At 37.2% G+C, this 20,855-nt stretch overlaps 1 protein-coding gene across 5 annotated transcripts in view; it reads left to right on the forward strand.

Annotated features, from left to right (window-relative positions):
* Window positions 1-15,584: 15,584 nt before the first annotated feature.
* THSD7A (thrombospondin type 1 domain containing 7A) overlaps window positions 15,585-20,855 on the forward strand; it is a 448,580-nt gene continuing 443,309 nt past the window's right edge. For 2 of the 5 annotated variants that reach the window (XM_064575204.1, XM_064575207.1), the window contains exon 1: window positions 15,585-16,269. In XM_064575204.1, the coding sequence (XP_064431274.1) occupies window positions 16,095-16,269 (175 nt within the window). In that variant the 5' untranslated portion in view covers window positions 15,585-16,094. The remainder of the gene's footprint in view (window positions 16,270-20,855) is intronic. The other 3 variants (XM_064575202.1, XM_064575203.1, XM_064575205.1) reach the window with 2 other exon arrangements.

Here is a 20,855-nt window from a genome sequence, read left to right on the forward strand (position 1 = left end):
CCAAGTCATTTACTGAGAAAAATAATTTGGAAGCCTCTCTAGATGCTTGGCAGCGTAAAGAATACACATTATTCGATAAATAGGATTTCTAAAAACTTGAATAAAAATAAAACAGGGTTCCTTTGGCAGATTATTTAATACTCTTGGAATTCCATACTCTTGGAATTCAGGTTTGTTTTTGTTTAATTCTCTTTTTTACTATAGCTTCAATAGTTTTCAAGGAATTTTCATTACTTTTATTGCATTTGCTAACTGGGCTGATAACTACAATTTAAAAATGTGTAGATAACAAGCATCTGTACATCAAGGGTAGTTAGCACTTCAGAAATTACGTTTAGAATCACAATCCCAAAGATAAAACTCACTTTCCAAAAGGTACTAAGCTTATTGGTGATTCAGAATCTCATAGTGAGGAAAGGAGAATATTTCTTACATTTTAAACACATTCCTCCTATCTCAATCACACAAATAGCATAAACTTGTTCACATTCAGGATTGAAATTATAGATATAGAATGGAACTTAAATTGATAATAACTTTATTGTCTGTCAGTGATGTCATAGATATAAATACAGACTATAAAATTTAAAACTTTTATGGTTGTCTTTACTTCATTATTCCAGAGACATTTTAGAAGATGAATTTGTAGCATAGTCAGTGCAGTTGAAGGAGTCTTGCATGAATTAGACTTGTCAAACCATTGGTATCTGGAACTGTAAGGTGCTAGATGGTTCTCTGTAAGGGAGCAACATCTTAAATTTCCTATAGCCATGTAGGGGTATGGAAGTAAGGTTTAATTTCAAAGCAGTGTGCACCCATGACCTTTTTGCTGCATAAACTCCAATTAATGATTCCACTCAAGGTGCTGCAATAATCGTTAACTCAACAAGAACCTTAACTAAAATATAAACAATTGAATGAACATTTTAGTACAGATTTTACTGTTTAAAGAAGATTAACCCCTTAATTATAAAAAGAAGTCATAGTCTTTCTATTGCTATCACTAAGTGACTTCTCTTTAGTACAAATTGGTGGAATTTAATTACCATCTTCATAATAGCTCAGTAAAAAATGTGGAAAAACCTAATCTGGCTTCTTACAAATATTCCTCTATCAGATTAATAAAAGATCTTCAAAATTTCAGTGTGAACAGGGCAGGAAGAATAGTCCACTGCCATTCTGATAGTGACAGCCAATGATAAAATTATTTTTCTTAAATCATGATTTAGAAACAAGTAATACTTGATAAAATCAACATACAATAAATATTTTAATGGAAACTGACAAATGAACTAATTCAAAAAAGAAAGTCTGCCCACCTCCAGATTTCAAAAGCCCAATGTTCTTTATGATAATCTCTGGGTCACTGTAGTTATTAGGGAATTAAGATTACAAAAATGTTAATTAAACTCAAAGTAACCACTATACTGGAAGACCCCAGATAACTTGAGTATTCTGCAATTATCTTTGTTGAAACACAGACTTGGTGTTTTGCAAAGAAATCATTTGTTCTGCCTTAGTGAAGCTAATTATTCTCAGCATGCAACCACTGTTTCAAATTGCAAAAGGCACATCAGCCTTTTCTGTATGTTGCAGGAATTAAAACCCAATCAAATGAGATAATGAAGTGCATACAAAGAATACAATTCCACTTTTGTAATGCAATAAAAGTGTAAGCCATTTAAAGAAATGTTGCAAAAATCATAATTTGGAGAGGAAAAACATGCTGTAAAGCAAATGTTTACTATTAATTTTAATTACTTTGTTGCTTAGAGGTAAGCATTAGGTTTATTTATGTGTGGCTAGGACTTTTCTTTTTAATGACTGAAGAAGATGGTGGCTAACAGTCCAATATGAAGCAACATAATGCAGGAGCTTTTTTAATTTCATGGAATACCAAGGAAATAATCTATGTTATGTCAGAGATAAACTTACACTTGTTGGAATTTTATGAGACTATATTAAGAAAATATTTATGAAAGATAGACTAGAATTGGTGCTCCTCTGTACTTGTATGATCTGAAATAATGTAATATATTAGTGCTCTTATTCATTAAAAAAAATACCATCTGTTCTTGTATCAGCAACATATTACCAATTTAAAAATCTCTACTTATTCTGTCTTTATCTATGAAACCTATTTTTTTCTAAGAACACTAAACCATTAGAAGCCCCCATAATTGCATAATGAGCTAGTGAAATATGATTGAGTCTGGGTCTATGCTCCATTTCACTACAGAGAAATCTTGTGGTTTAAGCCCATTGAGTTAATATTTTTTTATCCTTTGTTTTGGTGTTTGTTTTCTTTCACACTAGCCATTGTCAGTGATGTTTCCTGTCCCTGACAACGCTACCTTTCAATTCACATGGGGTGAAATTAAGATGGATTATGGGTTTTGTCCCTTGCTTGGTTATGGGAGAAACCAGAGCAAGCTTTCCTTTCAGCTGCCAAGAAAGTGCAGACATCTCAGCAGACCAGAATGTGAGAACAGCAGGACTCACACATCAGCAGTGGCAAGAGAGAGAGCATGAAGTTTCTGCTCATTACACACCGTGGGGGCTGCCTGTCTGGAGCAGTTTATGCTGCAAAGTACTGATTGAGAATAATACCCACTGTTAGTTATTTACATGCCAATACAGTACCCTGGCTATTAATATATTAATGGGTTTTTTCTTGTTTTTTTTTTCCATATTACATTTCATTTTTGTTTACATAATGCTAGTGATATATATTGCGTTGCTCTAGAGTCAAGGAATGAGGCAGTTTGACTAGCATGTACAGGTCCAAGCTTAGTGTCATGCGTACATGAAGGCTCCGTGAGTGGTGCATGATGTATAAGTCACTGTATTTCCAGAGCTTGACACAGTGCTTGTCACATGGTAGGCACTCAGTAAATTTTGTCCATTTTTTTGTTGAATGAATGGATGAATTTTCCTTAATTTGATTTGGGAGACATAGCAGAGATTGTGTAAGAATTGTGATAAGTGGGTACTCTAAACTTTTCTGGGACCACATCTGGGTCGTGACTCAACAGATGCTGGGAAGAACTTAGATCTAGATACTTGGCTTTGTACGATTTTGATGACATTGCTCTTAAGTAAGTATTATATTCCTATTTTGAATTTGGACTCAAAATGTAAGAATTTCAGGATATTCAGAGAGCTGCAAAAGGTGGTTTCTATCAGTTTTCATTTAGGTACACATGTGTTTATAAAGGCATTTTGCCACAACCCCAGCTCTCTTATGTTGAGGGCTCACAGCAATTTGGTAAATGAAATATGTTGTGGCTTATGTAGTCTTACTTGCTGATAGAATTTTGAAGAATTGCTTTATTCATATCCCTGCTTAACTGCTTATATTTAGCTCTCTTTAGTTGAGTAAAGTAATATTGGATGGTGAGCTATTGTTCACCTAAAACTTTATAGCTCTCAACCCATTATTTGAGTTAGAAAAGAAAATAATTAAAAAAAAAATACTCTTTATCATCTGGGGCCTATTGCAACATTCTCTGTGCCATCGATTAGCAAATAAAAGAAAAATATTTTCTTTGTAAATTATAAAAGGACGCAATTGTCATATGCTGAGAGGGTTAGCATCTGTATCTCAAGGGAAAAACTTTTGGAAGTAGCAGATCTGCCCGTAGCAATTAATTAGAAAGCTTTTTATACTGTTTTCAGTTACAGACATGTACTAGCAGCTTGAGAAAATTGGTAGTGACGTCTGCTGTCACCATAGGGTAGTACAATGGATGGAGCTAATTTAGTGACATTTGCTTCGCCCCCACCCAAAGTGTCTTATCTTCATCTTACATTGAGCTTGATTTTCATTGCCAAATGAATTCAGCATAAATATAGTTTTTTATTGCATTATAATGCATGGTGTGAGATGTAAGCATATCTTTGTCTATAAAAATGAATGCATCTCTACTTAGGAATGCCAAGATGTGTTGAACAGCTGGTCTCTCTTCACCACCTACTCAGCAGAAGTAAAAAGGCCACTTTTTCAGCAAAGAAAGACGCATCCAGTTAAAATATCAATCTCAAAACTAAAAAATTGTCAATTTTTGTAAAAGAACTATAGCTATTATGTAGTAAGTTAATTGTAGTTCAAAGACCTGCTTCAGTTTTTTGTTAATGGTGCTCCTGTGTGCCAAGATTAATTCACTCTTAGCAAAAGTATTGGTCTTGAATTCATTCCGCATTTCTAGTCCCAGAACACTTAGGCACAGTTGTTACTCCTCCTTTGTGATTACTAAAACAAACAAAACAGTTCTTTTTAAATTTTAAGCATGTGATTTATTTAAATGATTTCCCTCTTGTCACAAATACTTGTCATGCATCTGTTATGAACCTTATACTACTCAGAATAAATTTGAATTAGACATATGTTCGCATTTTTACATTTTTCAGTGCAGATAGTCTCTACTGAATCACTGATTTTTAGAAAGCTGTCTCTCATTTGGACAACACATTGTATAGGGAAATCATGGCATCCTACTACTTTCACCCTTTCCACTAACTACATGTGAAAGCTGTTAAACCTCTGTGTGTTATTTTTTTCTTTTGCCACGTAATAGTATCTTCACTATCTATTTCATCTGATATGAAAGTTTTAAATGACATTTAACTTGTAAAGGTAATGAACATCACTCAATTAAATATTAAGGTTTTGTTTTAATAGTTGACTAGAAAATATAAAAGAAAGAGAAAAATAGAAAATAAAATAATGAATCCCAATTAAACATGAGGGTTGAACTTACAAGTTTTTTCTGCTTCATCCCCAACCATACAAAAACATCAACAGTAAAACTTAAAATGTATAAATAAAGCCAAATACAAAAGGAGAGGAGATAATACAAAATGAGTGGTGTCAGACAAAATTGAGAAGGATACCTGGCTGGCTCAGTTGGTAGAGCTTGTGACTCTTGATCTTGGGGTTGTGAGTTTGAGCCCCCATGATGGGTGTAGAGATTACCTAAAAAAATTTAGAAAAAAAATGAAAAATTCAGTGAGGAGAAAATTTTAAAAATAACTTCCTTACATGGAGGAAGCTGATACCTTATAGGTATCAGAGAGTAAAGCAAAAAATGTTTATCAGGAAAGGTCAGAGGTATCACCTCTTCTGAAGGTGAGGTAAAGAAAGGCTGTCATGTTGTAGAGCCCAGAGAGACCCATTCCATTGCAGTTTATCTGAATCATGTCTGAGGGACTGTGATGTCTGCTAACCTATTATAAAAATCTTTGCAAATATAGAGCTGAAGAGGTTGTGCACCATAGGAAACAAGTATCTGCTCACCTCTTTTATCAAAGACAGAAGTTTTTTTCTTTCCTATTCTATTTGGCCTTATGCATTTATACATTTTAAATTCTGCTATTTATTGTTTTGTAGGATTTGGGAGTAAAGCAGAGAGACCTTTTCTATACAACACATAGTGGAGTAATCACTCCCAGCCTGCCTCCAAAGTGAATTTCTTTTTCCTCTTTGATTAGAGTTGAACCCTAAGAGAGGTCTACCGATGCCAACTTCATCACATCAGCTCTCTAGAGAACAGACTCCAGTTTTTACATTTCAGTGATTATTAATCTACTCTTGCCCACCTATGTACCTAACAATTTGACCTGAAAATATGTAGACAGTTAGGATACCTACGTAGGCAGACAACAAAAAAATCACAAGACTTTTGAGTGACACAATTGCCTGATGTAGACATGGAGGAGTATGGCATATATATTGTTATGTACTTATTAAATCCATTCCATTTTCTTCATCTTGGTCATACAGGGAGACCAATTTCCCAGCTTCCCTTGCAATTAGATTGTGGCTGTATGGTTTAATTTTGCCTAATGGCATGTAGAGAGTAATAATATAAGCATCTCATGGTACTTTAGAACTCTCTTGCCTTCCCTTTCCCTTCAGAGACAGTCATGTAGGCCACATATTGAGACACTGAGTCAAAAGATGGAAGTAGCCGAAGACCCTGGAAAGTAGAACAGTTGAATCACTAAACTTGAACACAGAACAGTAGAAATTATCTAATCTGATGAATAGAGAAAAAAGTAAAATGAACAAAGCCTTAAAGACCTGTGAGCCAAATCAAGCCTGCCGACCAATTGGTCATGGAAGTTCCAGAAGGAAAATGAGAAGGGAGCAGAAAAACATTTTGAAGAAATAGTGCTCAGAAACTTCCCAAATTTGATGAGAAACATTAAACACTTAAGGAATTCAACAAACCCTGAGTAGAAGATCCACATCAAATATAGTAAGAAAATATAAAGCATCAGAGAAAAGAGATTCCTCAAATACAAAGAAACCACAACAAAGTTATTAGCTAACTTTTCATCAGAAACAGTGGCTTCCAGAAGAGATTGCAATGCCATCTTCACAGAGTTGAAAGAAAAGTGTAAACCAAGAAATCTTTATCTGGCAAAACCACCCTTCAAAAATGAAGATGAAATAAAGATATTGACAGATAAAGTCTGAGAGGCTTGCTTAACAGACCTGCCTTACAGGAAAACTAATGAAAGTTCATCAGTCTGAAAGAAAATGAAACTAGACAATAACTCAAATCACATAAAGAAATGAAAAGTGTCAGAAATGGTAAACGTATGATTAAATATAAAAGAGTCTATAAATATATTTATTCATATTTTCTTCTGACCTCTAAAATATATAGTTTTTATACAGGATTTATAACACTGTTCTGTTGGGTTTATAACATATATAGACCACATAGAACAGGGAGAAAAAGATATATTGGAAAATTCTATATTTTATGAGAATAATTCTGAAGTAGGTGGTGAAAAGCTGAAATAGATACTGTAGTCTTAGGGTAATCATTAAATTAAAAAAAACTATTTTAAAAAAATCCAGAGGGATTAAATAGTATTCTAAAAAACACAAAAAAAGTCATAAAGGAGGAACAGAGGAACAAAGAGAGGTAAGATGTATATAAATATTCATAGCAGGACTATTTTTAATAGCCAAAAGGTGGAAACAACTCAAATGTCTGTCGACCGATTCAAGAATAAAGAAAATGTAGTATATCCACACAAAATGTTATTCAGCCATGAACTACAATGAAATACTGATGCATGCTGTACCATGAATGAACCTTGAAAACTTACGTTAAGTGAAAGAAACCATTCACTAAAGGCCATGTATTTTGATTTCATTTATGTGAAATGTCCAGAGTAGATCAGCCCATAAATTAAGTTAGTGGTTTCCAGAGTCTAGATGAAGGGAAGAATGGGAGTAACTGACAATGGGCTTGGGATTTCTTTCTGGCTTGATGAAAATGTTCTAAAACCCCATGGTGGTGATAACACTAAAACTGTGTGGATAAACCTGTGCATGGTACACTCTAAATGGGCACCTTATATGGTCTGTAAATTATGTCTCAAAGCTGTTATTAAAAAATAAAAAGTAAAGAATAGCAAAACGACAATGTAAATATAACCATTTGAGTAATTACATTAGATGTGAATAAACGAAAACCCTCAATGCCAAGGCAAACCTTTATTGTACTAGATTAAAAACAAACTCAGCTGACATGGTGTTGTAAGGAATGTACCCTCAATTCAAATATAAAAATTGATTGAAAGTTAAAGGATGGAAAAATTATATGCTATGAAAACAACAAAAATAAGGGAGCTGAAGTAGCTCTATTGTCAAAAAAAAAAAAAAAAAAGACTTCACAATAAGAAAAATTGGTGGAAACATAAAGGATATGTCCTAATGATAAAAGGGTCAATTCATGAAGAAAATATAACAATCATTGTATATATGCACATCTAACAACAGAGCTCCCAAATATATGACATAAAATCTGACCAAACTAAAAGGAAAAAATAGACAATTCAACAGTAGTACCTGGAGATAACAATAATCCACTCTCAATAATTGATAAAACAATTACACAGAAAGGCAGCCAGGATATAGAACTTTAAACAGCACTATCAATCAACTTGAACTTTATAGAAAACTCCAACGTCTGAAGGATACATTTTCTTCGTAAGTGCTGGTGAAACTTTCTTCAATATAAACCATAAACTGGATCATAAGACAAGGCCGAACAAAGGTAAAAACAAACAAACAAACAAAAACCAACCATATAAAAAAAAAAAAACAGTAACAACATCAAATGAAACAAAATGTGGAAATCGTGCAAAGTAGATCTTCTTACTACAAATAAATTAGACTTCTACACCACAAATAGATCTGGAAAACCTTCAAATATATGGAAATTACATAGTATGTTTAGAAATAACTCCTAGATCAAGGAGTAAATCATAAGGGAAATTAAGAATATATTTGACCTGAATGCAAATAAAACACAACATATCAAAATCAGAATGTATGTAATGTAGATAAGCAATGCTTAGGAGGAAATTTTTGGCTTTATGTCTTATATCAAAAAACATGAAAGGCCTCAGTAACTTATGTAAGGAAATATCCTGTGTAAGTACCTAAGTAACCCAAGGCCTCAGTAACCTAAGTTTCTGCTTTAAGAAATGAGGGAAAAAGAGCAATTAAAACTAAGGCAAGCAGGGGCGCCTGGGTGGCTCAGTTGGTTAAGCAACTGCCTTCAGCTCAGGTCGTGATCCTGGAGTCCCAGGATCGAGTCCCACATCGGGCTCCCTGCTCAGTGGGGAGTCTACTTCTCCCTCTGACCCTCTCCCCTCTCATGCTCTCTCTCACTCTCTCTCTCTCAAATAAATAAAATCTTTAAAAAATAAATAAAATAAATAAAACTAAGGCAAGCAGAAGAAAGGAAATTATAAAATTAGAGTGTAAATCAATGAATTAAAACACAAAATCAATAGAGAAGATAAAAAAAATATGTTCTGTGGGAAGTTAATTTTTTTTAAAGACCTTTAGCTAGACCAAGGAAAAAGAAAAGAGACATGAATTCCAAAAGTCAGGGATGGAAAGAGGAGAAATCACTACCAGCTCTATATAAATGTAAAGGATTTTAATTGAATATTATGAACAAAGTTTTGCCATTGATTTTAACAATTTGGATAACATGAATAAATTCCTAGAACACAAGTAACCAAAACTTAGGGAAGAAGAAACTGAAAACCTGGGGAGATCTATAACAAGTAAAGAGATTGAAACTGTAATGATACATTTTTTCATAAAGGAAATGTCCAGTCCCAGCTGGTGTCAGTAGTGAATACTAAGTATTTCAAGGAGAAGTCATACCGTCCTTCACAAACTTTGAAAATAGAAGAGGAGGGAACACATCCCAACGTATTCTCTGAGGTGTGTATTACCCTGATACCAAAGCCAGCTAGCATCACAAGTAACAGCAACAACAAAAAATAAACTCAAGATCAGTGTTCTTAATGAGTAGCTGGAGAAATCTAAACTGAATGTGAAAATCAAAATCAGTAACATACATAAGGATTTACACCCTGACCCAAGTGTGATTTATTCCAAGAATGCAAGGTTAATTTAACATGAGAAAATCCATTAATATACTATATTGATCATTTAAAGGCTATAAAACAGTTAAAGCATTCAGAAAAATCATTCAGGAAAATCCAACACCCATTCATGATAAAAACTTTCAACAATCTGAGAATTAATGTAAATTTTCCAATCTAGGCATGGAAATGGCATCTATGAAAAAATCTACAGCTCACATCATACTTCGTAGTGAAAGGGCATATTTTCTTTCTAAGATCAGTCACAAAGCCAAGATACCAGCTCTCTCCACTTGTATTTAATATTGTGCTGGAAGTCTTAGCCCAGATAATAGGCAAGATAATAATTATAATAACATTGTAATAACAAGGCTTTCAGATTGAAAAGGCAGGAACAAAAATGTTTACCTGCAGTTAACTCATATATTGAAAAATTTGAAATGTAGAAAATATTTATTAGAAGTTAGAGATGAGTTAAGCAAGATTGTAGGGTATAAAATCAATATGTAAAAATTAACTTGACTTCTATATCTTGGCAGTAAACAATCTGAAATGAAGTTCAGAATATGATTCTGTTCACGAGTACATCAAAACCAGTAAAACTCAGGTCTAAGTTTAGCAAAAAAGTATAGAGTTGTGCTCTGAAAAGTATAAAATACTCTTTCTTTTTTTAAAAAAAAAAAGCTTATATTTATTTATTTGACAGAGCACAAGTAGGCAGAGCGGCAGGCAGAGGGAGAGGGAGAAGCAGGCTCCCCGCTGATCAAGGAGCCTGATGAGGGCTCGATCCCAGGACCCTGGGATCATGACCTGAGCCGAAGGCAGACGCTTAACTGCCTGAGCCATGCACGTGCCCCAAAATATTCTTGAAAATAATTTATGAAGAGCTAAGTAAAAGAAGAGATGTTCCATGTTCATGAGTTAGAAGACTGTACCATTAATATGACAGTTCGCCTCACATTGATCTATAGATTTATTGCAATGTCTGTCTAAATCTCAGCAGGCACTTTGTAGAAATTGAGAGGTTGTTCCTAAAATAAGGTGGATATGCAAAGGACTGAGAGGCAAAATGTTTTTGAGAAAGAAAAAAGTTGATGGTCTTAAGATTATTAAATTTCAAAACTTAGTATAAGCTACGGTAATCAAGATAATGTCATATGAGCATAAAGATAGGCATAGGCATATTTATCAGTGAGGCAGAAATAAACCTTTTCATTTATGGTCAAATGATTTTTGGTAAAAAGCCTTGACACGATTCAGTAAGAAAAATAATCCTTTAAATGATGGTGGGACAATTGAATATCAATGTGCAAAATATTAAATTTAGAACTTTAGGGCGCCTGGGTGGCTCAGTTTGTAAAGCGACTGCCTTCGGCTCAGGTCATGATCCCAGAGTCCTGGGATCGAGTCCCACATCAGGCTCCCAGCTCAGCAGGGAGCCTGCTTCTCCCTCTGACACTCTCCCCTCTCATGCTGTTTCTCTCTCTCTCAAATAAATAATAAATAAATAAATAAAAATAAATTTAGAACTTTACTTCATAACCATGTACAAACATTAACTCCAACGGATCAGGGACTTAAACCTGTATGGCCTCCTCTCCTCTGGCATGCAAAGACCCACCAAGGAATTTTATGATGCTGTTGTCCCTCTCACCAACACATTCCTAATATTTTTGGAGATTAGTGTGCCCTCTGCATGTCCCCTTGAAGGAGCATAATCCATTCTTGGGTCTTCCTTGTCCTTCCATGATGTCTTTATTCCAGCCTGTCCCTTCCTTCCCTGTCTGCCTTGATAATTCATGTGTTTCAGTTTCCATCAGTGCTTTCCAGGCTTCTAGGAACCACCGGTTTGCACTGCCCTGTCAGTTCTTGACAGGGTGTTAAATTCCATTCTCCTTGGAGTGTTCCATAAGTTAACAAACTCCCTCTTATCCTGTCATAAGTCCTGGCCTCTCATCAGACATTCAAAGTTTAGCCCCGTGAGTATTCTTCTGGCTCCTACCAGTACATCCTAGCTAATTCTTGCAGCGTCTTTTATAATCTTAACAGGGCCAGCATATATCCTGTTGACTTAATGCAGCTACTTAACCCTAGTGAGTTATCAGCCTCCAGACTAGGAGAGGGGGTGGAGGAAGGATCAGGGAAGACTTGCAGGGAAGAGGGTGTGCTACGTTTTCATAGGGAGGGTCCAGCTGGGAAGGCTTTGGGAACTCAGAGGAGTCTGGAGACAAAGACTTTGAGACATCCACCCAGACAGACTTGTCTCACCTATCAGGTTTCAGGTGTTCCCAAGAAGAACCCTGATCTCAGCATAACAAACTTGCCTGGGTTTAACAGTCATCTTTGTAGTTGTCAGCTCTTAACTGTAAAATTCCCAGTTTGATCTTTGGCTTTTTTTTTCTACTCTACTGCAGCAGGAGACAGGGATCTCTCTTTAAGGACTCTTGACCTTCATATTTAGTTTTCAATAGTTTGTAAAAGGCCTGTACCTTTTAATTATCTGTAGGACATCACAACTGGTGATAACTAGTCAATTCTATTGCCTTTATATATGTTGTTCCTCTGTACTTTTCAAATGCCTGAATCATTGTATTGGCCAGGGTGTTCTCTACAGAAATATCCTCTTAGATCACTCACTGGTGACATTTTTTTTTAACAATTTGGGTACTGCCTTGTGTCCAGGACTATTGATGCTCACACACGGCCTAGAATGGGATCCCGAGAAGGATGTGAACCAAAATTTTGTACATTTTCACCTGATACTAAAACAAGGGGTCTCACTATTTGTGGCATATCCATGTTGCTTCCAAACAGGTTCAGTTTTGAGTAAAATGGAGAAACTATGGGACTAATTATCTTTCTGTAAAACTATCTGAAATTTAGAATATGCCCTCCCCTCACGCACAAACCAGCACACTATTCAACCAAGTGAAACAAAAGAGGTTATAGAGAAAAGGAATTAGAAAGAAAAGGTGAATGTGAGGGTCAGAATTGGGAAAGAAAGCAGAGAGGGCATGTACTGAATGGAGCACTGGGTGTTATACGCAAACAATGAATCATGGAACACTACATCAAAAAACTAAAGATGTATGGTGATTAACATAACATAATAAAAAAAATAAAGTCTTAAAAAGAAAAAAAATCTGTGACTCCTTATTACAAAGATAAAAAGTGAAATGTTTATCTTTTAATACTTTGGTGGGTGTGGCAAAGAGGGAATTGAGAGAAGCCCAAAATAAATTTTGTCTACCCCAAATCTTGGTCAAGCATGACACCTAGAGGCCACACAAACAGAATTCCTTTGGGTGAATTTTTTTTTTTTTTTAAATATGGCAAGATGTGTTTATATAGAAAAAATTATTTAAAGTTTTCATTTCAAAACGGACATTCTTAGATACTTCCCTGTAACACCCGATCAGTGAGTAGTTTTGTGTACATTGGTTCATTTACGTGTGTAGATACGTACACATCCTCACTATCTGGAGTTTGGAAATGACAACAGAAATAATAAAGACAGATGAAAGGACACCACTTGAGGGGTGATAGGTTCAGAACTGTCTCATTTCTAACTATTAAAAAAAATATGCTTTTCATTTTTCATCCATTGGTTTGGAAAACTTTTGTAGCCCTGGCTCATTAATACTAGAACAATTCTTCATGAAAAATGATGAACGATTTACTTTATGGCAGGCTGTACAGATGGTCAATTTAATCTGCGTCCCTGAGACTTCTTATGACTAAATTTTGACATCATGTCCTTAAACATTTGTGTATTATTTATATCATATTCTAGAAAACAAAGATTGCTATGTCTTGCTATGTCTTGCTGTCCATCAGTTTTATTGATAGGATTTATCCAACTGGACACTTTAGCTCTCACAAAGGAACATGTATCTGAATATATATTTCACATCTGTCTCCTCAGAGACCCATATATTTTTGTCCTCAAGTGCACTAATGGCCTTGTTATAGAACAGATATGTGGCAGTGGTGGAGACAAATGCTTGCATGACTCAGTTTCTGTAACCTTGTCCAGAGATGTCTTTACTACTAACTGATTGGGCATGTGTATGTGTTTGTGTGTGGCCGTTAAGCCTTGTATAAATTGAAATTAGAGGAGGAAACAAATTGTTGGCTATTTTCAAACACCGCTGCAGAATACTCACCCTAGTTGTGTATTAAATGGCAGTAAATTTTTGACTTAGAAATGGTTCCTGGCTCTTAATATATAATGCTTAAACTTGTAGCTATAATGTTTAAACTCTTGACCAGATGAGTAATTATTATACAATCATAGATAAATACAAACATCGGCCTCTTAAATTTCCTTTTGACAGTAAGCTATTAAGTGTAGCATCTGATGGCTTCTTGAAGGGCTAATTATGCTGCACATTAAATTGTACTAACTTGACTCTTTAGATTCTCTGTCTTCTGTTACATACTGAGTTTCTACTTGGTGAATTGGTTTGGGACTCCCTAAGAATGCTTAAATTGGGCTCTTATGAACACAGTACTTCCAGCTTGCAATCTTCCTTGCGCTGGAGTTGGAGGATTTCAGGGTAAACGGGAAAGGCCCTGACTGTAGCTGAGAAAGAAACACAACCAGGATAGGAGAGCAGTGTCATTGCAGAATGTCCTGTGGAGTTTGCCCTAAGAGGACAGAACTGAGGAAACTGTAGCAGGTTCTATGTTCTTCTTTGGTGTAACTGGTGAAACAAATGTTCCTTTAGGGAACCATACATTTGTTGGGATCAGGCTTCCTTGGTATCCCTTATCAATCTATAATCTTTTGATTGTTGCCTGTTTTTTTTTTTTTTTTTTAAACCAGTGAAGGAATAGTAATCCACACTAGTTTATCTCTCCTAATCACCGACTCACAGAGCTAGGACTTTCTGAGCTTTTAATTCCCTCTTAGAGGCCTAACAGAGTGGAAAGTAAACAAAGACTGAATTTGCAACCTTAAACATTGCTAATTTCCTCTGATGTCAGAATACTTAAACAGGCAGGACCTGGGAATTATTTGATCAAACCTGCTTTTAATCCAATGCATGCAGAAGAGCTGTGTCTGGAATGATCTGCAAAACGGCAGGCGTCCCAAGAGAGCTTTATGGAAGGTTTCCTCTTTCAGAAATGGTAGTTTCCTCATTTTAAACTCTTGGGTTGGCTGTGTTGTTGGAGTAAAGTCCTAAGAGTGGTTTTCCTGCTTTTTAAATTTTATTTGGCCAAGTATTGCTGACCGGATGTGGAGAGTTTTCTTTGGCTTTCTGTTTGCTGACTTTTTAATTGGCTGAATGCCTTATTATTGTACCTTTACTAGAAAATGAATTAATAAAAGGTTATCATTGAGGGAAAGAGAGAAAGAGACAGGGCAAAGCATTGTCTGATTTCTCACACATTCCTTTATTGTGTATGGTTTAAGAAAGTAAAAACACAAAGAACAAAAGACCCCAAAACATTAGGTTATTTAGATTATGAAAGGCATTTTTCTACAGCAAGAGTTCAGGGAAATTAGCGTCCAGGATTTTTAAGTAAGGAATGTACTAATTTGGAGATACCCAAGTAATGGAAACCCAATTTTCCCTTTAATTTTACTCACAACTCTGTGGATACTTAAAGGTAGCATATTTTTTGACAGAAGCAGATAAAGGGACCGCACTTTTATTTACTGCATATTTGAAATAAAATTTTATGATTCGCTTTTATAAAATGTTATCCACGTAACTAGATTAGCATTGTGAATGCTAATTAAATACTATTTCGATTTTAAAGACCTTAAAAGACAATGTACTTTGATTTGTCACAGTTAGGGTCAGTACTGTTCATATTTCTATTGAGAACAAATTAAGTTAAAAAGAAACACAACATTTAGGAAAGTGTTCAAAGGCATTTCAACAGCAAGTAAACAATTCTGCTCTTCGACTGTGGTTTTCACATCTGATCATAAATACTGCTCCCCACGTAAAGTAATTCAGAAGCCACGGCTTAAAAACAAATTATAAACACTGATGCTTTGTGTAAATACGCACGAAGAATAGCATGCCCCTAGATCCAGCGTTTGACTCCTTGGATGACGATGAATTTCAGTGCCTGTTATTTGTCACGCTGAAGCCTGTCGGGTGATGATTCTCTTTATTGGTGTATCCTTCCAAACATATTTCATCGCACCATGTGCAAGGGAGTCCTTTGGGCGGGCGTGCTGGATCCGGGTGCCCCCGCTCCCCTTCGCTCCTTCCTTCCTTGCCCTGGCGCTCTCGCCTCCTCCTGCCTCCAGCCCCCTCTCGCTGCTTTTCGGCTCACGCCCCCCTCCTCTCTCTCCAGCTGGCGACGACGGGGTTGCGCTGCCTCCCAGACCCCGAGGACCCGCTCAGTCAGCTGGGGCCGCCTGCGGACGGCTGCCTCCCTCTCCGCGAGCACCTGCCCCTCTGCGCGGAATGGCAGCCGCAGCAGCATCCCCGCCAGCGGCGGCGGCGGCGGCAGCCCCCACGGCCACCGCGGACGCTATTGTTCCCGGGTGTTAAACGCGCTTTCCCTCCTTTTCATCTGAAACGAACAATAGCCGGAAAGCGCTTTGCTTTCTGTACTGCTCGGGAAGACGGTGTGAGCGCAAGGAAAAATTGCCTGCCGCCCGCGTTCCGGATCCGGACCCTGGAGCGGCTGCGGGCGGCATGGGGCTGCGAGCGAGGCGCTCGGCGTCCGGGAGCCCAGGCGCTGCGGGCCCGCGCCGGGGTGTCCGGCAGCTGCCCCCGCTGCTGCTGCTGCTGCTGCTGCTGCGCCCAGGAGCCCGCGGGGCTGCGGCTCAGGGCGAGGCTGAGGCACCCACCCTGTACCTGTGGAAGACCGGTAAGTGGGACAGAGTTCTCCCTTCCTCTCATGTTCACGTCTGGGTCCATGCTACACAACTGCTGGGCTTCGGCGGGGACCCCTGCGCTTCTTGAGAGCCCGCGTGTCCGGGGGCCTAAGGGACAAAGTACGGTTACTGAGAAGCAAAGTAGGTCATGTCCGATGCTGTTAGGACAGAAAAGCCTACCAACCAAGGGGCATTCGTGAGTCATCGGAATGATATTTCTCTCGCAGCTCTGTAGTTAATGAGCACAACCAACACTGCACTTTCATAAGGAAGTGCATTTTTAACCTCTGGGTTTTCATTCTACTAGGAGTTTCTTAAATATATTTCCAGCAAAGAACAGGCACACAGCTTGGAGCCGGTCTGTATTCTGTCTTGAGGCGGTTTGCTCGGGGCCATGATATATGTGGGTATAGAGTTGAATTTAAGTAGAGCTTTGTGATATGTGGGACACGTGGAAACAAGCCAAGCGAGGGTAGTTCTAACAGTGAAAGGCAAGTGGGGGCTCCAGTGAGCTCGCGGAGAGGGTGTAAAGACCAATTCTTAACGAGTGAATTGCGCGATTTTTAAAGTGCACAGTTCTAAGGATGTTTAGGTTTAAACTTTTCCTGCCTTGGGAATTCTTCTGCTTTGTTTTCAACCAACTAACAAAAGCAGCAACTAATTGTGCCTCCGAGCCTCCGGGCGAAGTGCTGACTAGAGGTCCTGGTGGGACAGTGACAGGCAGGAAAACAATACCAAGTGAGGAATTACTCCCCTTTCTCTAGTGGCTCTTCCCCCACCCCGCCCTCCCGCCCCGCCCCCGCCCCCGCCCCCCCCCGCCCCGCTCCCCTCCCCCCTCTCCCCCGCCCAAGGAGGAGGAGAATTCTTCAGCAGACCTGAAACTTGGCATGTTTATAGGAATGAAGTGAGAAGCATTATTCCTATTGCTTAGGAGTAGGGATAAATTAAGAATTCCTTGGCAATGTCTAACCATTAAGAGGAGGCTGCAATAGAAAGGAGGGAAAAGATGTATTTGTCATGGGATTGCAAACAAGTTACAGAGTGGGTCTCTTTCCTGACTTCAGCTGTCTGTAGCCCGCTGCTGCAGAGACAGATTAGTTTACAATTACACCGATATTCTGAAATTTTAGAGAAGTTGCATCTATCCTGCAACTTAGCAGATTGAACAGAAATTTGTTACAAGCCCTGATTTGTCCTCAAATGTTGCAAGAAATATCACACACACTTTTAGAAAAGCCATTTGGTTAGTAGCATTAGTCATTCTTGTTAACACTCGGAGTTTAATATTGATTAGTGGATGCAGATGAAATCATATTAATTTATTTCCATTTAAAACCTAGAGTTGAAGACCTTCTCTAATTTAGCTTAACCCATGATTTCACTTTTCAAAGGCTCGGTCATAACAACGAACAGTAATCAAACTATAATTTACCATTAAATGGTATTATTTGAATGCTTGGTAAGAGCTTCTCAGGTAAGTGTTGGGCAAAGTAGTACTTGCCTGGTTGAAATTTGTGCTGTTAAAGTAAGAAAAGCCAAGCAGTAATTCAGATCGAAGAAGAGTCTAGGCAACATTCACTGTGCAGTGTCTCAGGTGCCAATATATGTCAACATAAATGTCATGGTGGGAACACAAGCCAATAAATCATTTAAAATAGTGGAAAACTCTCAGGAGCAAGGATATGGAGACCTTGGTTCCAGTACCAGTTCCAGCTCTTGCTAGCTATAGGAACGTTGGCAGTTCACTTAACTTTTGACCCCTAGTTTTCTCAGCTGCATATAAATGTGATGATAACATCTTCTGACCATTCATAGTGTTATGAAGATTGAATGAGTGAGTTATGAGGAAGTAATCTGTAAATGTCAAAGTTATGTGCATGTGCAAATATAAGCTAGCATGCTGAGGATGATAATGGCATCCCTGTTATGGTGGTCCTTGGTTTGGTGGAAAAAAATGAATTAAGCTGGAGAGGAAAATAATGACCTCTTTATTTTTTTTCCGGGGGGAAAGGAGGCTTTACTATTTGTATAAAGAAATTGAGAGTTGTTACCAGAAGAACAAGAGAATATTTAAAGGAGAGGGATAGACTGGAAATGAAAATGTAGAGGTGAAAGAATCATTAAGTGTGTATAACTTGATGAAAATAGTCAGGAAGAGAATTGGGAGAGAAAATGAGGTGAGACCATCCAGGATGTCTCTTTCAATGGAATACGCTTGGTCTTGGTACAACAGATTATAGGGAGTCACACTATTGGTCAGATCATTGAATTACACGGGTGTAGGAAAAGGTATACTGGATGAGGAGCTAGGACAGGAGCTCTAACACTGTGTCAATCACTAACAAGCTGCAGAGCATTGGCCAAATCATTTAGTGATTTTGGTTCTTGGTTTCTGAGTTTGTAAAATTCATTGATTAGAAAAGATGATATCTAAGGGCCTTTTCAGCCTTAACATGTCTGGTGTGTATGCATACATCTGCACATACCTACACCGTAAATACACATATGCATATGTATACATAGTTTATTAACGTGTATATACATGTAATATATATATGTACATAATACATAAGGTCTATAATACATGATATGTGATATGTATAGAATATGAAAGTTTAAAGTATATATTATATGAAAGTTTTTTTAAGTCAACTCACAACAAAAAGTTATTGAGGACTCACTATGAGTTACATGAAGTCAGTGAGGTCGAGGCTGACTAGGATATTGTCATCCCTTCCTTCAAGAAATTAACAATTGAACAATACTGTAAATATACAACAATTACAACCTGGTGTACCATGCTCATGAACAAAACACTGATAGCAGGGATGTTGTGTAGCTGATACAGGGGGCTGTGGAGAGTTTTAAAGAGGAGTTAATGTTGATTGGGATTTTGCAGGGTGAGAGCTGAATTTTTTTTCTCTGGGAGACATGGAGGTCCATTTCAAGCAGAAGGAAGAGCAAAAATGAAAGTGAAAGACACAACAACATTCTTAGATCTTGAAAGTACTGCAAGTCTGGTCTAGGATCTTTGGTGGGAATGAATGGATATAATGCCAATTTGATGGGTTGGGGAAGATTGTAAGAAAACCTTCAAACTTTGGTAAAGAGTCTGGAGCTTAACGTCTAAGCAAGTAGAAACTGTTGGAAGCTTTTTCCAGAGGATTGACATATTCTTGGCCTAGAATGGAGAGAGAGAAGTGAAGAGGCTTGGAGGTCAGTAAGGAGAGGGACTGAGAGGCGAAGGGGAATAGTCTAGAACCACAGAAGTGAAGAGTGAGTAGAGGAGGACTGGGGGTCACGCTGCAGAAGTGTTATTCAGCTTTAGAGTGTAGGGAACTCTGTGCCAAGGAGAGGAGGAACTCATCCCATGAAGATCTCCATCATATCTGCACCCAGTTACTTGAGACCAAGAATGTGAAAGAAGGAAGAGCAGGTTTCCTGGGGTTAGAGAAGAATATCGATTTAATTTAGCTATACTAAACTTGAGGTAGTAATCCATTCAGATGAATAAATCTAATGGGAGAACTAGTGATTGGATGGGTAGTTTAGGAGAAAGAGTTAGGCTGAAAGTGTAGGCTTGGAACTCAGTAAATGTATGCTATTTCAGAGCATGGTAGTTGGAGAGATCATCAAAAGAAGAGAAATACTGAAAAGAGGGGCCAGGATACTTCACAGAGAGTATTGAGATTTAAAGGGCCACTGTCAGGGAGAGACCAGTGCAAGAATCAGAGAAAGTGTGGTCAGAAGAGGTCCGAGGAAGATGGCAATATGTGCTAAATGGAAGATGTTTTATGAAGGGGATGGTGGTAAAAAGTGTAAAACATTTTCTGAAAGACTGGAAAGAATTATGAAATAGTTCAGAAATGATCAAGTAAAAGGGAGAATTGGTAAGATATTTAAAAGTGTTTTGGGAAAAGGATGTTTTAACTGGAGTGGTAGAGATAAAAACTTATTTGAATAATAAGATAATGGAAAAGGTATAATATTGATAAAGTCAAATAATCCAGAGGTGTTTAAATCACTACTCTGCTGCTTTTAAATAGTGACAACCCCAGAATATATTAAAAATATTTATTAAAATGAAAAAGTTAAATGTTTTAACACTTCTTTGTCATAATTATTTTGAAAGGTAGCTTGTCTTTGTGTGAATGATTGAAAAACCTATTTCATACACACAGAGGTAAAGCACTTATTATTGGAAGATAATTACTGATAAGTGTTAGTTTTTCATTCTTTAATATTCTAGAATATGGAATTTTTTTCAGTAATAATTATGACTAATAATATTTACCTGGCAATTCTAAATTAAGAGTATCAATGCATTGAATAAAATGTGATTGACAACATGAGTAGGACAGAAAATAGTGAATACCTCCAACTTCTATCAACTTCTGTCACAGATATTTTCAGAAAGGTCTTAATGAAGTCATTGAATTTATTATTTTTTAATTGATATATGGTTGATATACCATGTTAGATTAATTTCAGGTATATGCTATAGTGATTTGACAGATTTATATAGGCTAGGTTCACCACAAGTGTAGCTACCATCTGTACCATACAATGCCATTATGAT

This window comes from Mirounga angustirostris, unplaced genomic scaffold, assembly GCF_029215605.1.
Source record: "Mirounga angustirostris isolate CCGP_5_RB_7025 unplaced genomic scaffold, mMirAng1.0.hap1 SCAF_12, whole genome shotgun sequence".
Lineage (NCBI taxonomy): Eukaryota > Metazoa > Chordata > Mammalia > Carnivora > Phocidae > Mirounga > Mirounga angustirostris.